This window comes from Pipistrellus hanaki, assembly GCF_964339955.1.
Source record: "Pipistrellus hanaki genome assembly, chromosome: 16".
Classification (NCBI taxonomy): domain Eukaryota; kingdom Metazoa; phylum Chordata; class Mammalia; order Chiroptera; family Vespertilionidae; genus Pipistrellus; species Pipistrellus hanaki.
The window spans coordinates 13,554,116-13,571,466 of NC_140518.1; the positions used below are offsets into that span (position 1 = coordinate 13,554,116).

At 56.1% G+C, this 17,351-nt stretch overlaps 1 protein-coding gene across 1 annotated transcript; it reads left to right on the plus strand.

Moving 5' to 3' along the window:
- Window positions 1-2,047: 2,047 nt before the first annotated feature.
- SOST (sclerostin) lies at window positions 2,048-5,529 on the plus strand (the record flags this gene model as incomplete). Its single annotated transcript, XM_084863637.1, has 2 exons — window positions 2,048-2,397; window positions 5,108-5,529. The coding sequence occupies exons 1-2, from the start codon at window positions 2,181-2,183 to the stop codon at window positions 5,527-5,529; spliced, it is 639 nt and encodes a 212-aa protein (XP_084719763.1). The 5' UTR covers window positions 2,048-2,180.
- Between the last annotated feature and the right edge of the window lie 11,822 nt (window positions 5,530-17,351).

The window sequence follows — 17,351 nt, forward strand, 5'->3', positions numbered from 1 at the left end:
GTCTGCGGACTGAAAGGTCCCAGGTTCGATTCCGGTCAAGGGCATGTACCTTGGTTGCGGGCACATCCCCGGTAGGGGGTGTGCAGGAGGCAGCTGGTCGACGTTTCTCTCTCATCGACGTTTCTAGCTCTCTATCCCTCTCCTTCCTCTCTGTGGAAAACCAATAAAATATATTTAAAAAGAAAAAAAAGCAACGGCTTAATAACTAGTATAAATATATCTAACTAAAACTGGCAAAAAATAAAAAAAAACTTACATGTTAAAAAAATAAAAATTTAAAAAAATGAAATAAAAAATCGCTTCTCGGCCTTTTGGCTAAGATCAAGTAAAAAATAATGAAATAAAATCCTGACCTTCGCCATCCTCCGGTAGCTGGCTTCTCCCTCCACCACCAGCAGGTGGCAGAAGTGTCCCAAGGAAGGTCCCTGTGTCTCCAGTTCACGCGATGGGCCTGCAGCTTCCAACAGCAGGTGGGGCTCCAGCATCAATCCCGGCAGCTCGGGGTCTCTGGGCAGCAGGACGGCCCTCTCCAAAGTCCAGGACAAGGAAGGCCGTTGTCCGGCCACCACAGGGTTAACGGTGCACATTCCAGAGCCAGGGGAAAGGAGGCTGGAGGGTCACAGACAGGGGAGGGGGCACGAAGGACCAGCTTCTCACAACACACGCAGGCTCTGCTGGGAGAGATAGATCACCCCAACAATGGCCACAGCTGTTTTCGTCTGCCCCGGAGGAAAGACGGAGGAAGCAGGTATCAGAGAGGGCCCTTCCTGCAGGGGCTTCTGTCTGGCTTGTAAAACTGTCAGGGCAGCTGCCTTCATGTGCTGAGTGATGGATGACGGAGAGGAGGAGGGACCGATGGCCGCAGATGGACACACCACAGGCTCACAAGTCCGGGCAGGTGGTGGAGGCCGTGCAGATGCGCTGCAGGTGGGGCGTGCTGATTCATGGCCCCGTGGACATACCGAGGGGGCCTGAGCCACGGCCCTCTTCCCAGCCTCCTCCAGGGCGGGGAGCGGCTGCCTCCTCAATCCGTCTCCTTTCTCTTCCTGCACCTCAGGTGTGAACTCCTCCCGCCTCTGCCCCTCCCAGGCCCCTCATGCTGCCCCGGGGAGCTGCAGGGAGCGATCCCTCTGGGTTTCTCCGGGGCTGGCCGGACCTGGGAGGGCTTCCTGGAACACGCCCCGTGGTCGGCGGGCACCAGGGAGATTCCCCAGAGAGGACGCAAAGCTGGTTTTGAAACATGGAATGGGCTGGGAGACGGGGGAGAAAAAAAAGTGTCAGCCCTCAAAACGCCGGCCTTGGCTTTGGCTAAGAAAAGGGGCTCTGTGCTCGCCACGCCTGCCCGCAGCCTGGCCGGGGAAATAAAGGACTGCCTTTGGGGCACCAGCCTGCAAGCCAGGGCGAGCGTCCTGGCCAAAAGCGCCTGTGTGTGTGTGTGTGTGTGTGTGTCCCGGCAGGCTCTCTGCGGAGCGTGAGCTGGGGTTTCCTCTCGAGCCTGCCTGGCAACCAGAATCCCAGAATCCCTCAGTGTCCTCCCGCGCCTCCCCAAAGACGCCAAGAGGGGCTTTCTTGGCCAGCTGCATCGATGCTGAGCCTCGTGGGATGGACACCAGTGAGATTTCTTTAAAAGCTCCCTCTGCCTCTGCCTGGGTCTGTGGGGGCCAAATGGGCACCTTAGGGCCATTTGTTGGGGTTCCTACAAATGAACTTGGGATCCGTGGGGCTCAGCCCCGGGGAGGGGGGACTCAGAACGGCAGCTTCCTTGGTTAAACTGGTGCAAAGCTTGTTTTGAGGAAGCCCGAGGGGCCCAGGGAAGTGGAGATTAAGGGCCAGGCTCATTTTGATAATCTGGAAACCACAGCCGCCTGCGCAGAGGAGGTGCTGGAGAGCAGGCTCCAGCCACCCTCCCCCCCCCCCCCGCCCCCGCCCCCGCTCCCGCCCCGGGGTCACCGGTGGCAATTTGGGAGTTTGCTGCACTCGAGGAGAAGTCTTTGGAGAGGGCTCGCTCTGAGCACACCCTGTTCCCTCCCCCTGGGCTGAGGGAAGCATGGGGCCAGCCCTGCCCCGGCCTGTCATTGGCTGGCACGAGGCAGAGGGGGCTTTAAAAAGGCAAACGTGCCCGGGCTGGGGACCGGAGCCTGTGCTACTGGAAGGCCAGGTGCCCTCCTCCAGCTGGCACCATGCAGCTCTCTCTCACCCCTTGTCTCGTCTGCCTGCTGGTACACGCAGCCTGCCGTGCGGTGGAGGCCCAGGGGTGGCAGGCCTTCAAGAACGATGCCACGGAGTTCATCCCTGAGCTGGGCGAGTACCCGGAGCCCCTGCCAGAGCCGGAGAACAAGACCATGAACCGGGCAGAGAACGGAGGGCGGCCTCCCCACCACCCCTTTGAGACCAAAGGTATGGGGGTGGGGGGAAGAGAGCACTCTGAAGGCTGGGGTAGACCCTCAGGGGCTGCTGGCACTGGGCGGAAGGACAGTCTTGCCTCGAGGCAGGGAAGATGGCATGCCAATGGAGCCCTGGAATGGTGCCCGGACTGGAGGCTGGCAGCGGGCTGGCAGAGAGCCTGGGCAGGATGGAGGTGGGCAGGCTGGGAAGGGAGAAGGTGTCAGGGAACCCCTTCCTGAGATCCAGGAGTCAGCGCAGCTGCCAGCATCCCTGGTGGCAGGTCAAGGCCAGGGACCTCACAGCCATAGGCTCTGGGCGGAGGCCGGATGCTCTGTGTGGGCTGGGCATGTGCTACCCCCCAGGACGGTCCACGTGGGAGCCCCAGGAGGTGAACTCCCAGCTGGAAGGGGAAGAAGTAGAGGTTCAGAAGGCTAAGCAGTCTGGTCGTGATTAGGACTGAGATTCGGACCCAGTTTGATCCCATTCCAAGACAGTTCCGGTGGGGGGTGATGGGTGGGGTCTTAGGGATAAAAAAAACCAGAGCAAATGCCCCCAAAGCGGTGGGGAGGGATGACAGAGAGATGCCTCATCAGCTCCCCCTCGCAGGGTCTGCCCCGTGAGGGGGGGCGGCAGCAGCCTCCTCCGTGCAGGGAGCAGACACAGGTGCCTGCTGAGCCCAGCATCTGTCCTGTGCCCCCACCTTAGATCCAGCCTTGCCCTTTCCTGGGGAGGGAGCCTGACCCTGGCAAAAAGTCACGGCCCGGCCCCCGTGGAGGGCACACCTGGGCTCCTGGCCAGGTCTGCACAGAGGGGTCTGGGGGGTGGGGCGCTGTGCACAGCTGGCTCTGCAGCTGGCAGGAATGGCTGGGGGCAGGGGCGGGCCGAGCCTTCCTAGGGAGGGCCTCCCTGCCCTCAGGCCAGGGCCCAGGTGGGAGAGGAGCCCGCTTCCCAGGCTCCCGCCTCCCGTCCCTCCCAGCCTCACGCCCACGGGGCTGCAGGGACCCAGGAGGAGGTGTCCACTGCCCTGGGCTCCCAGGAGAGGCCACCAGCCCCCTCGGGGGCCACGGGTTCCAAACACAGTCACCCCCTGCAGAGGAAGTGCCTGGCCTCGGGCGGTATTCTTGGACAGCCCCAAAGCCTCTTCCCTGGGCAAATAAGCCACCCACACTCACCACCCCGCAGCCTGGAGCGGGAGAGGAAGCCAAGCCAATCCCGAAGCCAAAATGCCAGCCCCCGGAGGAGGCAGAATCCACAGCTCCGCCTGTGGGCGGCGGCCCGGCCTCCTCTGCCCCTGGTTGTAGTCTTAGGACTATTCCCATCCCTCTGTGTCACGTGGGAACGGTCCCATGAGCCCCTTGGGGTGGACAGGTGCTCCCAGGAGGACCAGCTATTGAAAAAAGCTCCCACCCATGTAAGCCCACGACAGGAGGCATCCGCCAGGTGACTTCCGGGGACCGAGCCAGGCCTCAGAGAACAGTCTTCCCCCACCAGAAAGCAAGCCTGGTCCACTGCCAGGTGGCCATGCAAATGGCACACACGAGAGATGTGCCCAGCAGAGTACCTGGTACCCAACAGGCACTTACATGTTGGTGGCAGCTGAACCTGTAGGTTTTCAGCCGGAGCTGGGTCCCTCTCTGGTAGAGGAGTAACTATAGCAAAAAGCACCCCCACTCCCCCTCTCCCCCCTCCCCCCAGCCCAGCTTGGGCTCACAGCTGCCACCCACGGTGCTGGGCCCCAGGGACGTGGAGTCAGGAGACCCAGCTCCGCCTTCCGGGCCAGTGCCTTTCCCTCTCTGGGCTCCAGTGCTCTCCGTCAGAGAGGGGCTGGACATGCGCCTCTGGCTCCTTTCAAGTCTGATGAGGTCCCCTCCCCTCTCTGCCTCCCTTCCATCCCTCCCCTCCGCAGCAGCTGCCCTGATTTATCACCTTCAATTAACCCCCACTCCTCTCTCCAGCACCTCCCCGCCCCTCCCCAGCGTCTGGAAGAGGAATTCGGGGACACCAGAGGCATGCACATTGTGCGGCCAGTATCAGCCTTGCCGAGGTCAGGGGCCCTGTGGCATCGGTGTGACTTCAGCAGAGCAAAGAGGTCCCGCCCGGAGAGCAATAATAACACGTCACAGCCAGCACTGCCAGCCCTCACTGTGTGCTCGGTGGTGGCCCCTGCACTGTACACTGTGTATGTAATGGATTCATTCACGGAATCCTCAAGACAATCCCTTTTACAGACAGCAAACACCGAGAGGTTAAACCATTTCCCCAAGGTCACACAGTGATGGACCCGGTATTTGAACCGCAGGAAAAAAAAGAAAGGAAGGCAGGAAGGCAGGAAGGCAGGAAGGCAGGAAGGCAGGAAGGCAGGAAGGAAGGAAGGAAGGAAGGAAGGAAGGAAGGAAGGAAGGAAGGAAGGAAGAAAGGAAGGGAGGAAGGGAGGGAGGGAGGGAGGAAGGAAGAAAGGAAGAACGCTAAAGTTTTAGGGGCAATCTTTCCACCAGCTGGGCCCTTCCATAACAGAAGTCCAGGGGCAAAAGCGCCCGGGAAGAGGCGGGTTTGGGGGAGGCGAGGCGGCGGGGAGGGAGCTGGCCGGACCCGGAGGGGTGGTGGTGGGGCCGGACCCGGAGGGGTGGTGGTGGGGCCGGACCCGGAGGGGTGGTGGTGGGGCCGGACCCGGAGGGGTGGTGGTGGGGCCGGGCTCCGCCCTCACGCGCGCCTCTCCCCGCAGACGCGTCCGAGTACAGCTGCCGCGAGCTGCACGTCACCCGCTACGTGACCGACGGGCCGTGCCGCAGCGCCAAGCCGGTCACCGAGCTGGTGTGCTCCGGCCAGTGCGGCCCGGCGCGCCTGCTGCCCAACGCCATCGGCCGCGGCAAGTGGTGGCGCCCGGACGGGCCGGACCTCCGCTGCATCCCCGACCGCCTCCGCGCGCAGCGGGTGCAGCTGCTGTGCCCCGGGGGCGCCGCGCCGCGCGCGCGCAAGGTGCGCCTGGTGGCCTCGTGCAAGTGCAAGCGCCTCTCCCGCTCGCACAACCAGTCGGAGCTCAAGGACTTCGGGCCCGAGGCCGCGCGGCCGCAGAAGGGCCGGAAGCTGCGGCCCCGCGCCCGGGGCGCCAAGGCCAACCAGGCGGAGCTGGAGAACGCCTATTAGGGCCGGCCGCCGGCCGCGCCTCCCCGGCGGGCGCCCCTGCCCTCTGCGCGCGGTCCGAGCGTCTGTATTTCATTGTAAATGCCTGCGACCCAGGGCAGGGGCTCAGACCTGTTTCTAGGCCCGGTGGGTCCCGGCTGCCTGCAAAGCCCCACCCTCCCCACCCGCCGAGGGGTCCCTCCGGGCGGGCGAGGGAGCTGAGAGTCACAGACACTGAGCCATGCAGCCCCGCCCGCCAGGGCCACCTCCCTTGGCAGTTCCCACTTCCGAGCAGGCAGAAGAGGAAGCCCTGGGGTTTAGGGAGCGCTGGGGCGTGGGAAAAGTCTGAGGACTGGTTATGAAAGGTCAGTAAGACCCCCCCAACTCTGCCCATCATACAGTGCCAAGCTGTGCCAAGAGCACAGGACTTGGGTTCTCAGAGAGGGCTACTGGTCCTGGTTCTGCCACCCACTTTCTGGGTGACCGCGGGCTACATTCTTCCTTTTCTGAACCTTGACCTCCTATTTGTGAAATGCAGGTGGGGATGGGATGAGGATCTCAAGGAATCTACTGCCACCGGATTCCAGGGACTTGGGTGGCTTTCCAAGGAGCAGGAAGAGAGAGGCTGGATGGAATCACTGTCTGGTTGGTCGTGTCCAGAACCCCCAGTTGTAATTTTCCGATCTGACACCCAAAGATGAAAACCTAGGGGGGGGGTGGTGGTGGTGGTGGTGGGGAGAAGGGTCCGTTTCTGGCTGCCAAACTCCTGCCCCTCCATCGCAAAGGATGCAGAAGCGCCATCAACTGGTGGAGTCAAGGAGTAGGTCCCCAGGGTGACTGGACGGACAGAAATCACCCTCCTGTTTCCCAAAGAGTAGCACCTCCCCCCCATGGCCGTAAAGTCTCCTTCTGTAAAGAAAGAAGCTCAAGGTCCCAGGACACTGGGCTCACAGGCCCAAAGGATGACCCCCACCCTTTCAAAGGCCACCACATCCCTCCCGAGTCACCTCCTCCTGCCGACCACTCACGGACACGTTTTTGTCTAGAACATTGCTTTTTACTGCTGTTTCGTGGGATGGCATAGCTTACATTAAAATAATATTATTGGGGGGAGGGGGGATGACAAGAGCTGTACATAAGCTGATGAATCACTAAGCCAATAGCTGCCATCCAAAAACCTTGTTGAAAATCGTCTTCAGACACCTCTTCCTTTCTGTGTACTTTGTAATTGTTATTTTATTATTATTATTATTTTTTAAACAGAAGCACATGCCATGTGAAAGCCTGCAGGGCTGGTCATTTTTTTTTTTTGCAATCTTTCATGTGGGGTTTGTCCACAGGAATGAAAGTTGTGGTTTTAAAAAAAGAGTTAAGTTACGTATTTATTTTCTCACTTAAGTTATTTATGCAAACGTTTTTCTTGTAGAGAAGGACAATGTTAATATTGCTTTATGAAATACCACCGGTCTGTTCTTTCGGAGGCCAGAGGCATTGTTAATAAAGACAACGAGTCGTTACCGAGAGGATGTGGTCTCAGTTTTGTCAGCCGCACACAGTCATTGCTGTCAGAGTTAACATCCTTCTCCCGGCGCGGTGACACACCTTTGGCTGCCCCAGCGTGGCCGTGTGGCAATTCCCTTGCTTTGAAAAGTCATGTTCGGCCCTTCCTTTCCAAACCTAGACCTCATTCCTTCACTCATCCATTGTCACAACCTCAGCCTCATTTCCCTCAAGCAGCCGGCCCTTCCCATTGTTTCAAAAACACTGTTCTCGCCAAAACCGGTTTGGCTCAGTGGATAGAGCGTCAGCCTGAGTACTGACGGGTCCCAAGTTCGATCCTGGCCAAGGGCATGTACCTTGGTTGCAGGCACATCCATCTCCAGTAGGGGGTGTGCAGGAGGCAGCTGATCGATGCTTCTCTCTCATCGATGTTTCTAATTCTCTATCCCTCTCCTTTCCTCTCTGTAAAAACTAAATAAAATATATTTAAAACAAACAAACAAACAAACAAACAAACAAAAAAACACAAAACACTGTTCTCAACCTGCCACAGCCTCGCTCAGAATGCCTTAACAGCTGCTCCTTCCCAGGATCCAGTGCAGGCTTTTCGGTCTGGCCTCTAAGGCTTTGCCAGCTGGAGTCCCATCCCCCATGCCCCCAAGCTTCCTTCAGGACCCCAAGTGCCCCAGGCTGGATGGATGATCCCTACCTCCTTAGCTCGCCACCTGCCTGCATCCCCAACAGCTCCTGCTTTTTCTAGGGGGTCCGTGTTCCTTGTCATCTCTTCCCTGAACCTCCCAGAGAGGTTCCCATCCCCACTGATCCTCCTCTCCTCACATGTCCAGACCCCTTTTGTCAGAGCCCCTGATTCTATGTCTTTCGATTGACCTTCATTCATGGGCCACCTGCCTCATGGACCATCTGGCAACGCCCTGCTCAGTACTGGGATGGACACAAAGCCACGGCCCATTCAGGACCAGCTCCCTGGGAGCTCAGCTACGCTTGTCCCCAGACAGGAGTGTGAGGCCTCTCCCGTGAAGATGTAAGTGGGCACCACGCCCTGCACCGCGCTCATGGGGCCGGGTGCTCGCAGAGCCTCAGGAAGTTCTCTTCAGTTGCCATAAGGAGGGTCAAGTCATTGCAAAGCTTTAAATCAAGTCCAGCCCATCTTGGGGGAACCCCACCCTAAGAGCCCACCTTACCCCCCAAAATAAGCTGAGGTCCGCCCCGGTGACTTACCACTTTAACTCCCCATGAACTCTCCCAAGTCCAGGATCATCATCAACAAGTCCATGCAGGCGGCATTGTGTGTTTCTGCCCCAGGCCCCAGGAGGCCTCAGGGAGACCCTGCAGGGAGCCCATGCTTTGTGCGGGTGCCCCAGAGCCCAGGACACAAGAGCAGGCAGGAAATGGACACGTTATCCAGCTCCTAGAGGCAGTGTGGTCCGGTGGCTGAAACACGGGCCTCTGGAGCCATGTTTGTGTTTGAATCTGAGGAAACGGAGGCATCAAAGGGTCAATTCCCTGCCCAGACACTCATTCATTCAAGCTGCTCAGCGCCTGCTGGCCACGTGGGCACATGATCCGGTCGCACTGTTCCGTACAGAGTGTTATGGCACCGAAGGCAGGAGTAATTGGCTCTGTGGTGGGGACAAGGGATCAAGTTTAGGGAAAGGTTCACGGAGGTGGGAGCTGCTTAGAGGCTCAGCAGGTGGAGAAGGGAGCACAGACATTCTATCTAGGCGAAGACACCGCCCAAGCAGAGGCCCGGGGGCTGAAGACGTGTGGCTGCTTATGGGGAACAAGACTCCATCCAGCATTTCTCAACGTGCGCTGAGTCCTCCGTGCGCGCCCGGCCATGCGGGGACAGGAGTGCCGAGCAGCGCCTCCCACCAGCTCTGCTTCCTGGGACCTGGAGACCCAGGAGGCATCAGCCCGGGCTACCATCCCGTTACCACGAGGGGAAAAAACCTCCCAGGCTGAATTGTAAGTCAGGCGAGGGGTTATTTATGGAAAGTTATATTCTACCTACATGGGGTCTGCGAGCCTGGCGCCTCTCAGACACGGGGCAGTCGTCGACAGGCCCCGCTGGAAGCAGGGACTCGGATCTGTGGGTCTGTGGGTCTGTGGGTCTGTCCCTGCCCACCAATCCCCAGTCCCCGGCAGGTGCCTCCCATGCACTGTGGTTGCACAGCTGTTGTTCACCCCACCTAGGATCTCTTCTCTCTGGGGACCAGGTGGATGGCATGGAATGGGGTGTATGGAGGAAGGTGGAGGTGGGCGGTGGGAGGAGATCTGACCTCCGTGGAAGGAAGCTGTTGGCCTGGATCAACTTCTCCTGGGTCTCTGAGGATGAGACACAGCTCCCGCCCTCACGCTGGGAGACACGTGGGAAAGGAGGGCACCAGGTGTGGCCTACCTGCTCGTTTGCCACGGGAGTGCCGGAGCTCCGAGGGGGTGAGGGAGGGGCAGAGAAGAGAAGGAGCAAGGGGATCCCACACCAGGGAGGGGCAGTGCCCACATGGGGCCTGGCACACAGTGGGCACTCTCTATCCAATATAGCACACAAGGAAGCAGCGGAATCTGGGAAGGAGAGGAGAGGGTTGGGGGTAGAGTTGGATACTGTCTGTCAGGGCTGAGGAGAGGAAGCACAGAGTGGAAAGGAGGGAGGGGCTGAGTCCCATAACGGGGGCATCGGCTCCCATGGGGAAGACGGCGAGCTGGGTCGTGGGTGCTGAAAGGTGCCTCGAATAATGGGCTATTTTGGAGACGGAAGCCTGCCTTCCTTACAGCCTCACTCCCCCGAAATTCCCCATTTCCCCACCGTCATCTGGGCTGCCTGCACCTGGGTGCTGTGCACCCATCGGGCCAGAGCTGGCAGAGGGCAGCTGCAGGTGGAGAGAGGTACCCAAGAGGGAGAGCAGGAATGGGAGATGGAGGAGAGCGGGCCGGCAACAACCCTCATTTTCCTGCTTTCGGTGGAGGCAGGCAAGACGGGGGCAGGAGAGGAAGGAGGAGGAAGAGGAGGGTGGACATGGGGAGGAAGGGGAGGGTAAGCAGTCGTCATTCCACTAATACTGACTGAGTGCCAGCTGCGTGCCAGGCTCCGCCCGAGGTTCCAAGAGTGTGGTTGTGGTTATGGAGCCTCGTGCCGCTCATGGTGTGTGCCAGCAGGGAGACGGGTGCCAGACAGATCCAGAAGCGCCGAGCACCGGGCCCAGGAGAGCGAAGCTGTGTAAAGCAGGATAAAGCTGGTGAGCAGACGCAGAGCCAGGCCGGGCCCTCTGAGGAGGTGGCGTGTAAGAGGAGACCTGCCTGGCGGGAGGGAGAGAGCCGCTCAGGCCTGGGGGGCTGCACATGCCAGGAGGTGGGACGGCAAGTGCAAAGGCCCCGAAAGTATGTGGGGGCGGGGAAGGGACACCACTAATTGCCTTGGGTGTCTTCCAGGCGTCTCCATGCCAAGGCTGCTAACCCCTCATCTGGAGGCCAGCTCGGTAATTGTAATTATAGTGGGAGGTGTGTGGGGTGTGTGTGTGGGGGTTTGTGTGTGTGTGTAAGAGAGAGTGTCTTTTCTTCTCCTGGCTCTATATGTCAAAGACCATGTGGCTCCCAGAGAAGAAAAATTTACATGTTATTAATAAGTAGCTATGCACATCTTGATTTTTAAAAAAAATATTTTTATTGATTTTTAGAGAGAGAAACATCACATCGGTACCTCCTACACACCCCCTGCTCAGGATCGAGCCTGGAACCTGGGTTTCTGTGTTAATGCTTAACTGCTGAGCCACATTAGCCTGGCCACACCTTTATTCTTTTCTTTTTTTAAAATATATTTTACTGATTTTTTGCAGAGAGGAAAAGAGATGGATAGAGAGTTAGAAACATCGATGAGAGAGAATCATCGATCAGCTGCCTCCTGCACACTCCCTACTGGGAATGTGCCTGCAACCAAGGTACATGCCCTTGACCTGGGACCCTTCAGTGCGCAGGCTGATGCTCTATCCACTGAGCCAAACTGGTTAGGGCCACACCTTTATTCTTAAAGGGCATGATAGGTTTGCTTGCGTAGGGCTGTGTGCATTGGACAGATGCGTTTCTCCTAGGACACACACACATTGTGAAGTTTGTATAGAATTGCAGAAAAGTCTGCAGCTTTCCTTGGCTGGAGGCCCACAGAATCCAAGCTGGGGTGAAAGTAAGCATGAGCTCAGCCAGGAACATGCAGACACGAAGGTGTTGGTGTTCTTCCAGGCAGTGGCTCCAGTCCAGTCACATGAACACACGTCGAGGGGTACATGTTTATCCTGCAGGAGAGGGGACTGAGAGCCATAGAAGAGTGGGCGTGGCTTCCCTCTGAAAAGACTCATTTGCACTCCTGTGAGTACAGTGTGTAAGAACGTTTCTTTCCATAAGCATGCTCCACTCATGGCATCACATGCAAACTCCCTTCTCGAAGACTTGCGTTCACTCTGTTCTTTGGCTTTGCACATGCGGTCACACGTATGCACACACACCATCTTTACTCTGAATATACAATGCCTGGGTTAGCAGGTGTCTAAGAACGGTACTGGCATCCGGGGGCTGTGAGCAATGCTGAGATCTAGAAGTCAAGCCAGATCCAATCGGTGGCCAGTTCTGGACAAGACGGAGCTCCGAGTCCTCCAGGGACACGAGACACGAGGTCAGGACGGCACCTCAGGGGGGTGCTTTCTGTCTGTTTTACCCTTCACGCCGCCCACGCTCTGTGTCCTGCTCTGCTCCATCCGGAGGAGCTGCACAAGTTCCTTCTCTCACATTCCCTCCCGTCCTCTCCAGCACTACCAGATGGGCCTTTCTCTCTTTAAAAGAAAAAAAAAAAATTTTTTTTAATGCAGGAAATGGAATGTTCTAGCACTTTGGCTTAATTGTTTCTTTTCTATATAACACGTTATAGATAAAATCCTCTTTGTATTTCTTCCCTTCCCCATGCCTTCCCTCCCTATTCAGAAGCAGCCACCCATGTTTCTATGCTTTTCTACGTATGTGTTATTTATAACCAATATACAAACTTATGCGATTTTAAATTTACATACACTCTCTCATACTATACACATTCTGATACTTACCTTTTCTTACTCAAAATTATGCCTCTAAGAGCTAGCAAGGTTGGATTATTTTTAACTATTGAACCCTATTAGGTTTTATCTCCTTGCTTATATATCCATTTTTCTACTGGTAGATATTTAGTTTGTTTCCAATGTTTTCACAATCACAAGCAATGCTCTAAGGAAGCTGTCTGTATTAGCCTCTTAATATGACATATGGTAGAGTCTCTTCAAGACAGAAAGGAGTGAATGTTCTAATACAGAAATCTGATCATGTCACTTCCCTGCTCAAAATTCTTTTTTTAAAATATATTTTTATTGATTTTTTTACAGAGAGGAAGAGAGAGGAATAGAGAGTTAGAAACATCGATGAGAGAGAATCATCGATCAGCTGCCTCTTGCACACCCCCTACTGGGGATGTGCCCGCAACCAAGGTACATGCCCTTGACCCGAATCGAACCTGGGACCTTTCAGTCCGCAGACCGACGCTCTATCCACTGAGCCAAACCGGTTTCGGCCCTGCTCAAAATTCTTCCATGGCTCCCTTATTACCTAAAAGATAAACTCTAAACTCTTGTTTATAAGGATACTAGAGGCCCAGTGCATGAAATTTGTGCACAGGGGATTGAGGGGGTGTCCCTCAGCCCAGTCTGCCCCCTCTCCAATCTGGGATCCCTCTCACAATCGAGGACTGCTGGCTCCTAACCATCCACCTGCCTGCCTGCCTGATTGCCCCCTAACCATTCCCCCGCCAGCCTGATTGACAGCTAACTGCTCCCCTGCCAGCCCGATTGCCCCTAACTGCCCTCCTCTGCAGGCCTGGTCACCCCCAACTGCCTTCCCCTGCTGGCACAGTCACCCCTCACTTCCCTCCCTTACCAGCCTGGTTGCCCCCAACTGCCCTCCCCTGCAGGCCTGGGTCCCCCCATTCCCAACTGCCCTCCCCTACTGGCCATCTTGTGGTGGCCATCTTGTGTCTACATGGGGGCAGCCATCTTTGACCACATGGGGGCGGCCATCTTGTGTGTTGGAGTGACGGTCAATTTGCATATTACCTCTTTATTATATAGGACAATCTGTTTTCTGCCAACCTGTTCAGGCATACATCTGACTGGTGGCCTCTTTAGCATTTTATTCTTTATAATATTGTATTTCTTTTAATTTCCAAAGGGTCCAGATAGATCCAAGTCTCTGTGCTTCTATGCATTCTATTTCATCTACCTAGGACGCCCTCCTCCTACTTCCCTGCTCTGGAAAGTCCTCTTCATCTTTAAGTCTCACCTCAAACACTGCCCCTTCCGTGGGAGCAGACCACTGTGCCATGTGCATTCTGTTACAGGAACTGCCAATTTGCCTCCATTTTCTCCAGACTGTGAGTCTACTGAGGGCAAGACCCCAGCCTTTGCACATTTGTAACCCCAGTGCCTTTGCACAGCCTTAGCCAGAGCCAGTGCTCAACAACTATTGACTCGATCAGCGGATGCTCAACCCGTGGGGAGTGATTTGAGCTGCAGGAATGAGAAGTCCAGCTTCTCTCGAGCCAGGCCAGCAGGCATTTCCAGCTGAGACATTTTCAAAAGCATTTCTTCCATTCTAGTCCCTCTGCAGCTTCGCAACGGTGTCGCAGGGGGGAAAGGGCCCCTCCCACGAAGCCAAGTCCACAGTTGTTTACCCAGAACCTTGTCAGGCGCCCAAATTACAGATACCTCTATCACTTGGCCACCAATTTGGTGTTGCGGTGTGAGGTTATTTCTATGTCTGAGGAAAACAGCTCCGCTCCGACTAAAGAAATAGATGATATCATTTTTCATTCAGGCAACCAGATTCCCCGGTACAAAGGGCTCCCAGGGGAGGAGCGCGGGACAGCGTGGCTCCTCGGAGGCTATTTCCATCTGTCAGCTTCTCTAATCTCGTGCCTTCCTTCCTCTCTGCCCGCTTCCTTCCCCTGCTCGCAGGGAGGGTGGCGGGGCCACGGGCCTCACGTATGCGCTGGAGGTAGGTGGGGGTGAGGTTTTGGCCCGGCGCGTGTTTTTCCTTTTTTCTCTTTTCCTTTTTCTTAGAAAACAGCCTCAATTTAAGATAATGACTCTCCTCGTTCGCCAATGATCCCTATTTGTGGGGACTTATTTTTCCCTGGATAATTTGCCCAAGAGAAGTGGAATCTAAAAGCGAACGTTTTCTAAACATGTGGCTGGACCGTTTGCAGGCATCTTCTGGGTGACCTGTTCCATGAGGGCCCGGCGCCCCTTCTCCACGCAGGGCTGGAGACGGGCACAGACGCCGACCAGCCTTTCATGCACAGACGCCGTCAGGGCGGCTCTTCACGGCGTCATAGAAACCTGGGGGAACAGGGACCCTGAGGGATCATCTGGTCTGGACGTGGCCAAAATATCTCCGTGTCTGCACGATCAGCCCTCTCCTCCTCTCCAGCCTGGTCTCCCATCCGCACCCCCCACCCCCGCCCCCTCCCTGGCTCGGGCTCTCCGCTTCACCCACGCTGCCTCCCTTCTAGTTCCTCGAAAGCCCGGGCTCCGCACTCACAGCAGTGCTGTTCCCTCCGCCTGAGACGCTCTTCCCATCTCAGCTCCAATGGCGCGTCACCAGAGGCGTTTGTTCCATCCACTACCACCCCGTCTGAAATGGGATCCTGCGATTCTCTTCCCCAACCCTTGTGGGGATCTGTCCCTTTGGATTGGGGTCGTGTCCTAGGCTCTGTTAGTCGGGGACTGAGCGGGCCCGCCCTGCCCCCCACACCACGTGCCCAGCGGGGAGACCGCGGAGTGTGACGCACAGCAGATGCCTGCAAGTGTTTGCTGAGTGAGGGCACCCGCAAGAGCAGCTGACCACTCCCTCGACTACACCCCTGGTAGGTGTCCCTTCGACACCAGAGGCCAAACACGTTAGAGGTTTGGTTGTCCCCACAGCCCTCCTCCTGTAGAGAGAGACAGAGGCCCTAGACCTGGAAAGACATTTTGAACTCTGATTCCTTGTTTTTTTTTGTTTTGTTTTTACATTTTTATTAATTTCAGAGAAGAAGAAAGAGGGAGAGAGAGAGAGATGGAAACATCAATGATGAGAGAGCATCATTGATCGGCTGCCTCCTGCATGCCCCCACTGGGGATTGAGCCTGCAACCTAGGCAAGTGCCCTTGACTGGAATCGAACCTGGGACCCCATCAGCCTGCAGGCTGATGCTCTATCCATTGAGCCAAATTGGCCAGGGCCCTTGTTTCTTTATGTACAAGCTGCTTTCCTTCCCTCACTCACTTTATGTGCCTCTTTTCTAGAAGCCACACCCTCACTAGAGACTTCATTTTACAAGCAATACCGGTCACGGAATCCATTTCATGTCCTCCGGCTCCCTTTGTCTGTCTGTGGAGACCAACCAGATGCTTTGAAGTCAGTAGGGGGTCCCTCCGCACAGCTGCTTCTGCTCCATGGCAGGCTGGGTGCCTCCAGCTTCCACAGGGGCTCCAGCCAGAAACCTGGACACCCCCCCCCCCCCCAGTGATCTGTCCTGCTCCCCGTCCCCTGCATCCGGCCTACCGTACATCACCTGCGTGGTGTCTGCCTTCTGCACTCTGCCGAGTGTCTCCTGAGTCCATTTCCCCCCAGTGCTGGCCCCAGCTCAGCCACGCTCTCCCCTGGCCTGGCCTCGGAGGTTCTTCTGGCCTCTGGCCTCACCTCCAACATCTGAGTGTGCCGGGGCCTCTCCCTTCTCCAGTCCTCCTGGCTAGTAAGAGGTTTACACACCCTAGTGAGGTGTGTGTGTGTGTGTGTGTGTGTGTGTGAGAGAGAGAGAGAGAGAGAGAGAGAGAGAGAGAGAGAGTTGGGGAGATGCTCACGGAGAAGGTATTTCCTGCTCTTCAGAATGGACTCAGATAAGGACCATGTTGATCAGGGTTTTAGCCAGGGAAGCAGTGTATATGGGGACAAGGGTACATTATATATAATGTCATTTCCCCAGCTCCTCCCACATCTGGACATAGAACTTCTTTGCCCAAATAGAGTTAGAATATTTTTTTAGAATTATTTTTCCTCCCCGAAGGGGGCCGTTTCTGTATATTGCTCGATTGCCTTCCAGAAGGTAAGTTACCACCTGACAATCCGATGGCCCAAACAGGCTGAGAGAAGGTCTTGTTTCTGGTGCCGATTAATGTGCAATGGACACACGTTTCATAGCAAGCAGGCCAGGAAGTCTGTGGGGCCGCGGGGCACTGCTGGAGAAACATCCAGATTGTTAATCCCCGGGGGCCACCTCAGATACATTTGCACAGGATTGAAGGGTCGTTAGTAGATGTTGCCAAACTGAATCAATACATGGAAACGGCAAAGGCTGTCTTTGGGCCTTAGAGCAGGGCAGATGGAGGGATTCTCGAAAATCCCACAAGGCTGGGATAGACATCAGAAGGCTTCTGCAGCCCCTGCTCTCTCCCACCGATGGCCAAGGTGGAGGGAACTGATAGCCCATCGGGACGGGATGAAACCAGAGAGAGGTAATGGATCCAAGACACTAAGGCAGAGGCAACAGCAACAGCTTGCTACTGGCCACGCTGCTGGAACATGGGAGGTCGCCAGGGGCCTGGATGGGGTTGCCAGCGTTTGGCCTGAGACAAATCCAGCCCTCTGCCTTCAAACAAACAAACAAACAAACAGCCTGTGAGCTGAGAATGGTTTTACAGATGAACATTGGCAATCAATCTGATGAACGCCCCAGCTCCAGGGCAGTGCTTCTCAAACCTTGCCCATCTAGACTGTCCCCTGGAGAGATGTTAAAACACAGATTCCTGGACCCCCACCCCACAGAGTCTGACTCAGTAGGTCAAGGGTAAAGCCAAAGATTTTTTTTTAAATATATTTTTATTGATTTTTTTACAGAGAGGAAGAGAGAGGGATAGAGAGTTAGAAACATTGATGAGAGAGAATCACCGATCAGCTGCCTCTTGCACAGCCCCTACTGGGGATGTGCCCACAACCAAGGTACATGCCCTTGACCAGAATCGAACCCGGATCCCTCCAGTCCCTAGGCTGACTCTCTATCCACTGAGCCAAACCGGTTTCGGCCAAAGATTTTTTTTTTTTTTAATAAACTCCCCGGTGAGAAGAGTGCGGCCCATCTGGCAGCCACACTTTAAGCAGGCAAGAATGCGACCCTGAAAGTGGAGCTGTAGCAAGCACCATGACCGCTCTGCAGCTCCACTTAGAGGCGGGTTCTTGTGACATGTTTTGAACCAAGGGCAGCAAAGTCTTTGTGCATCTCAA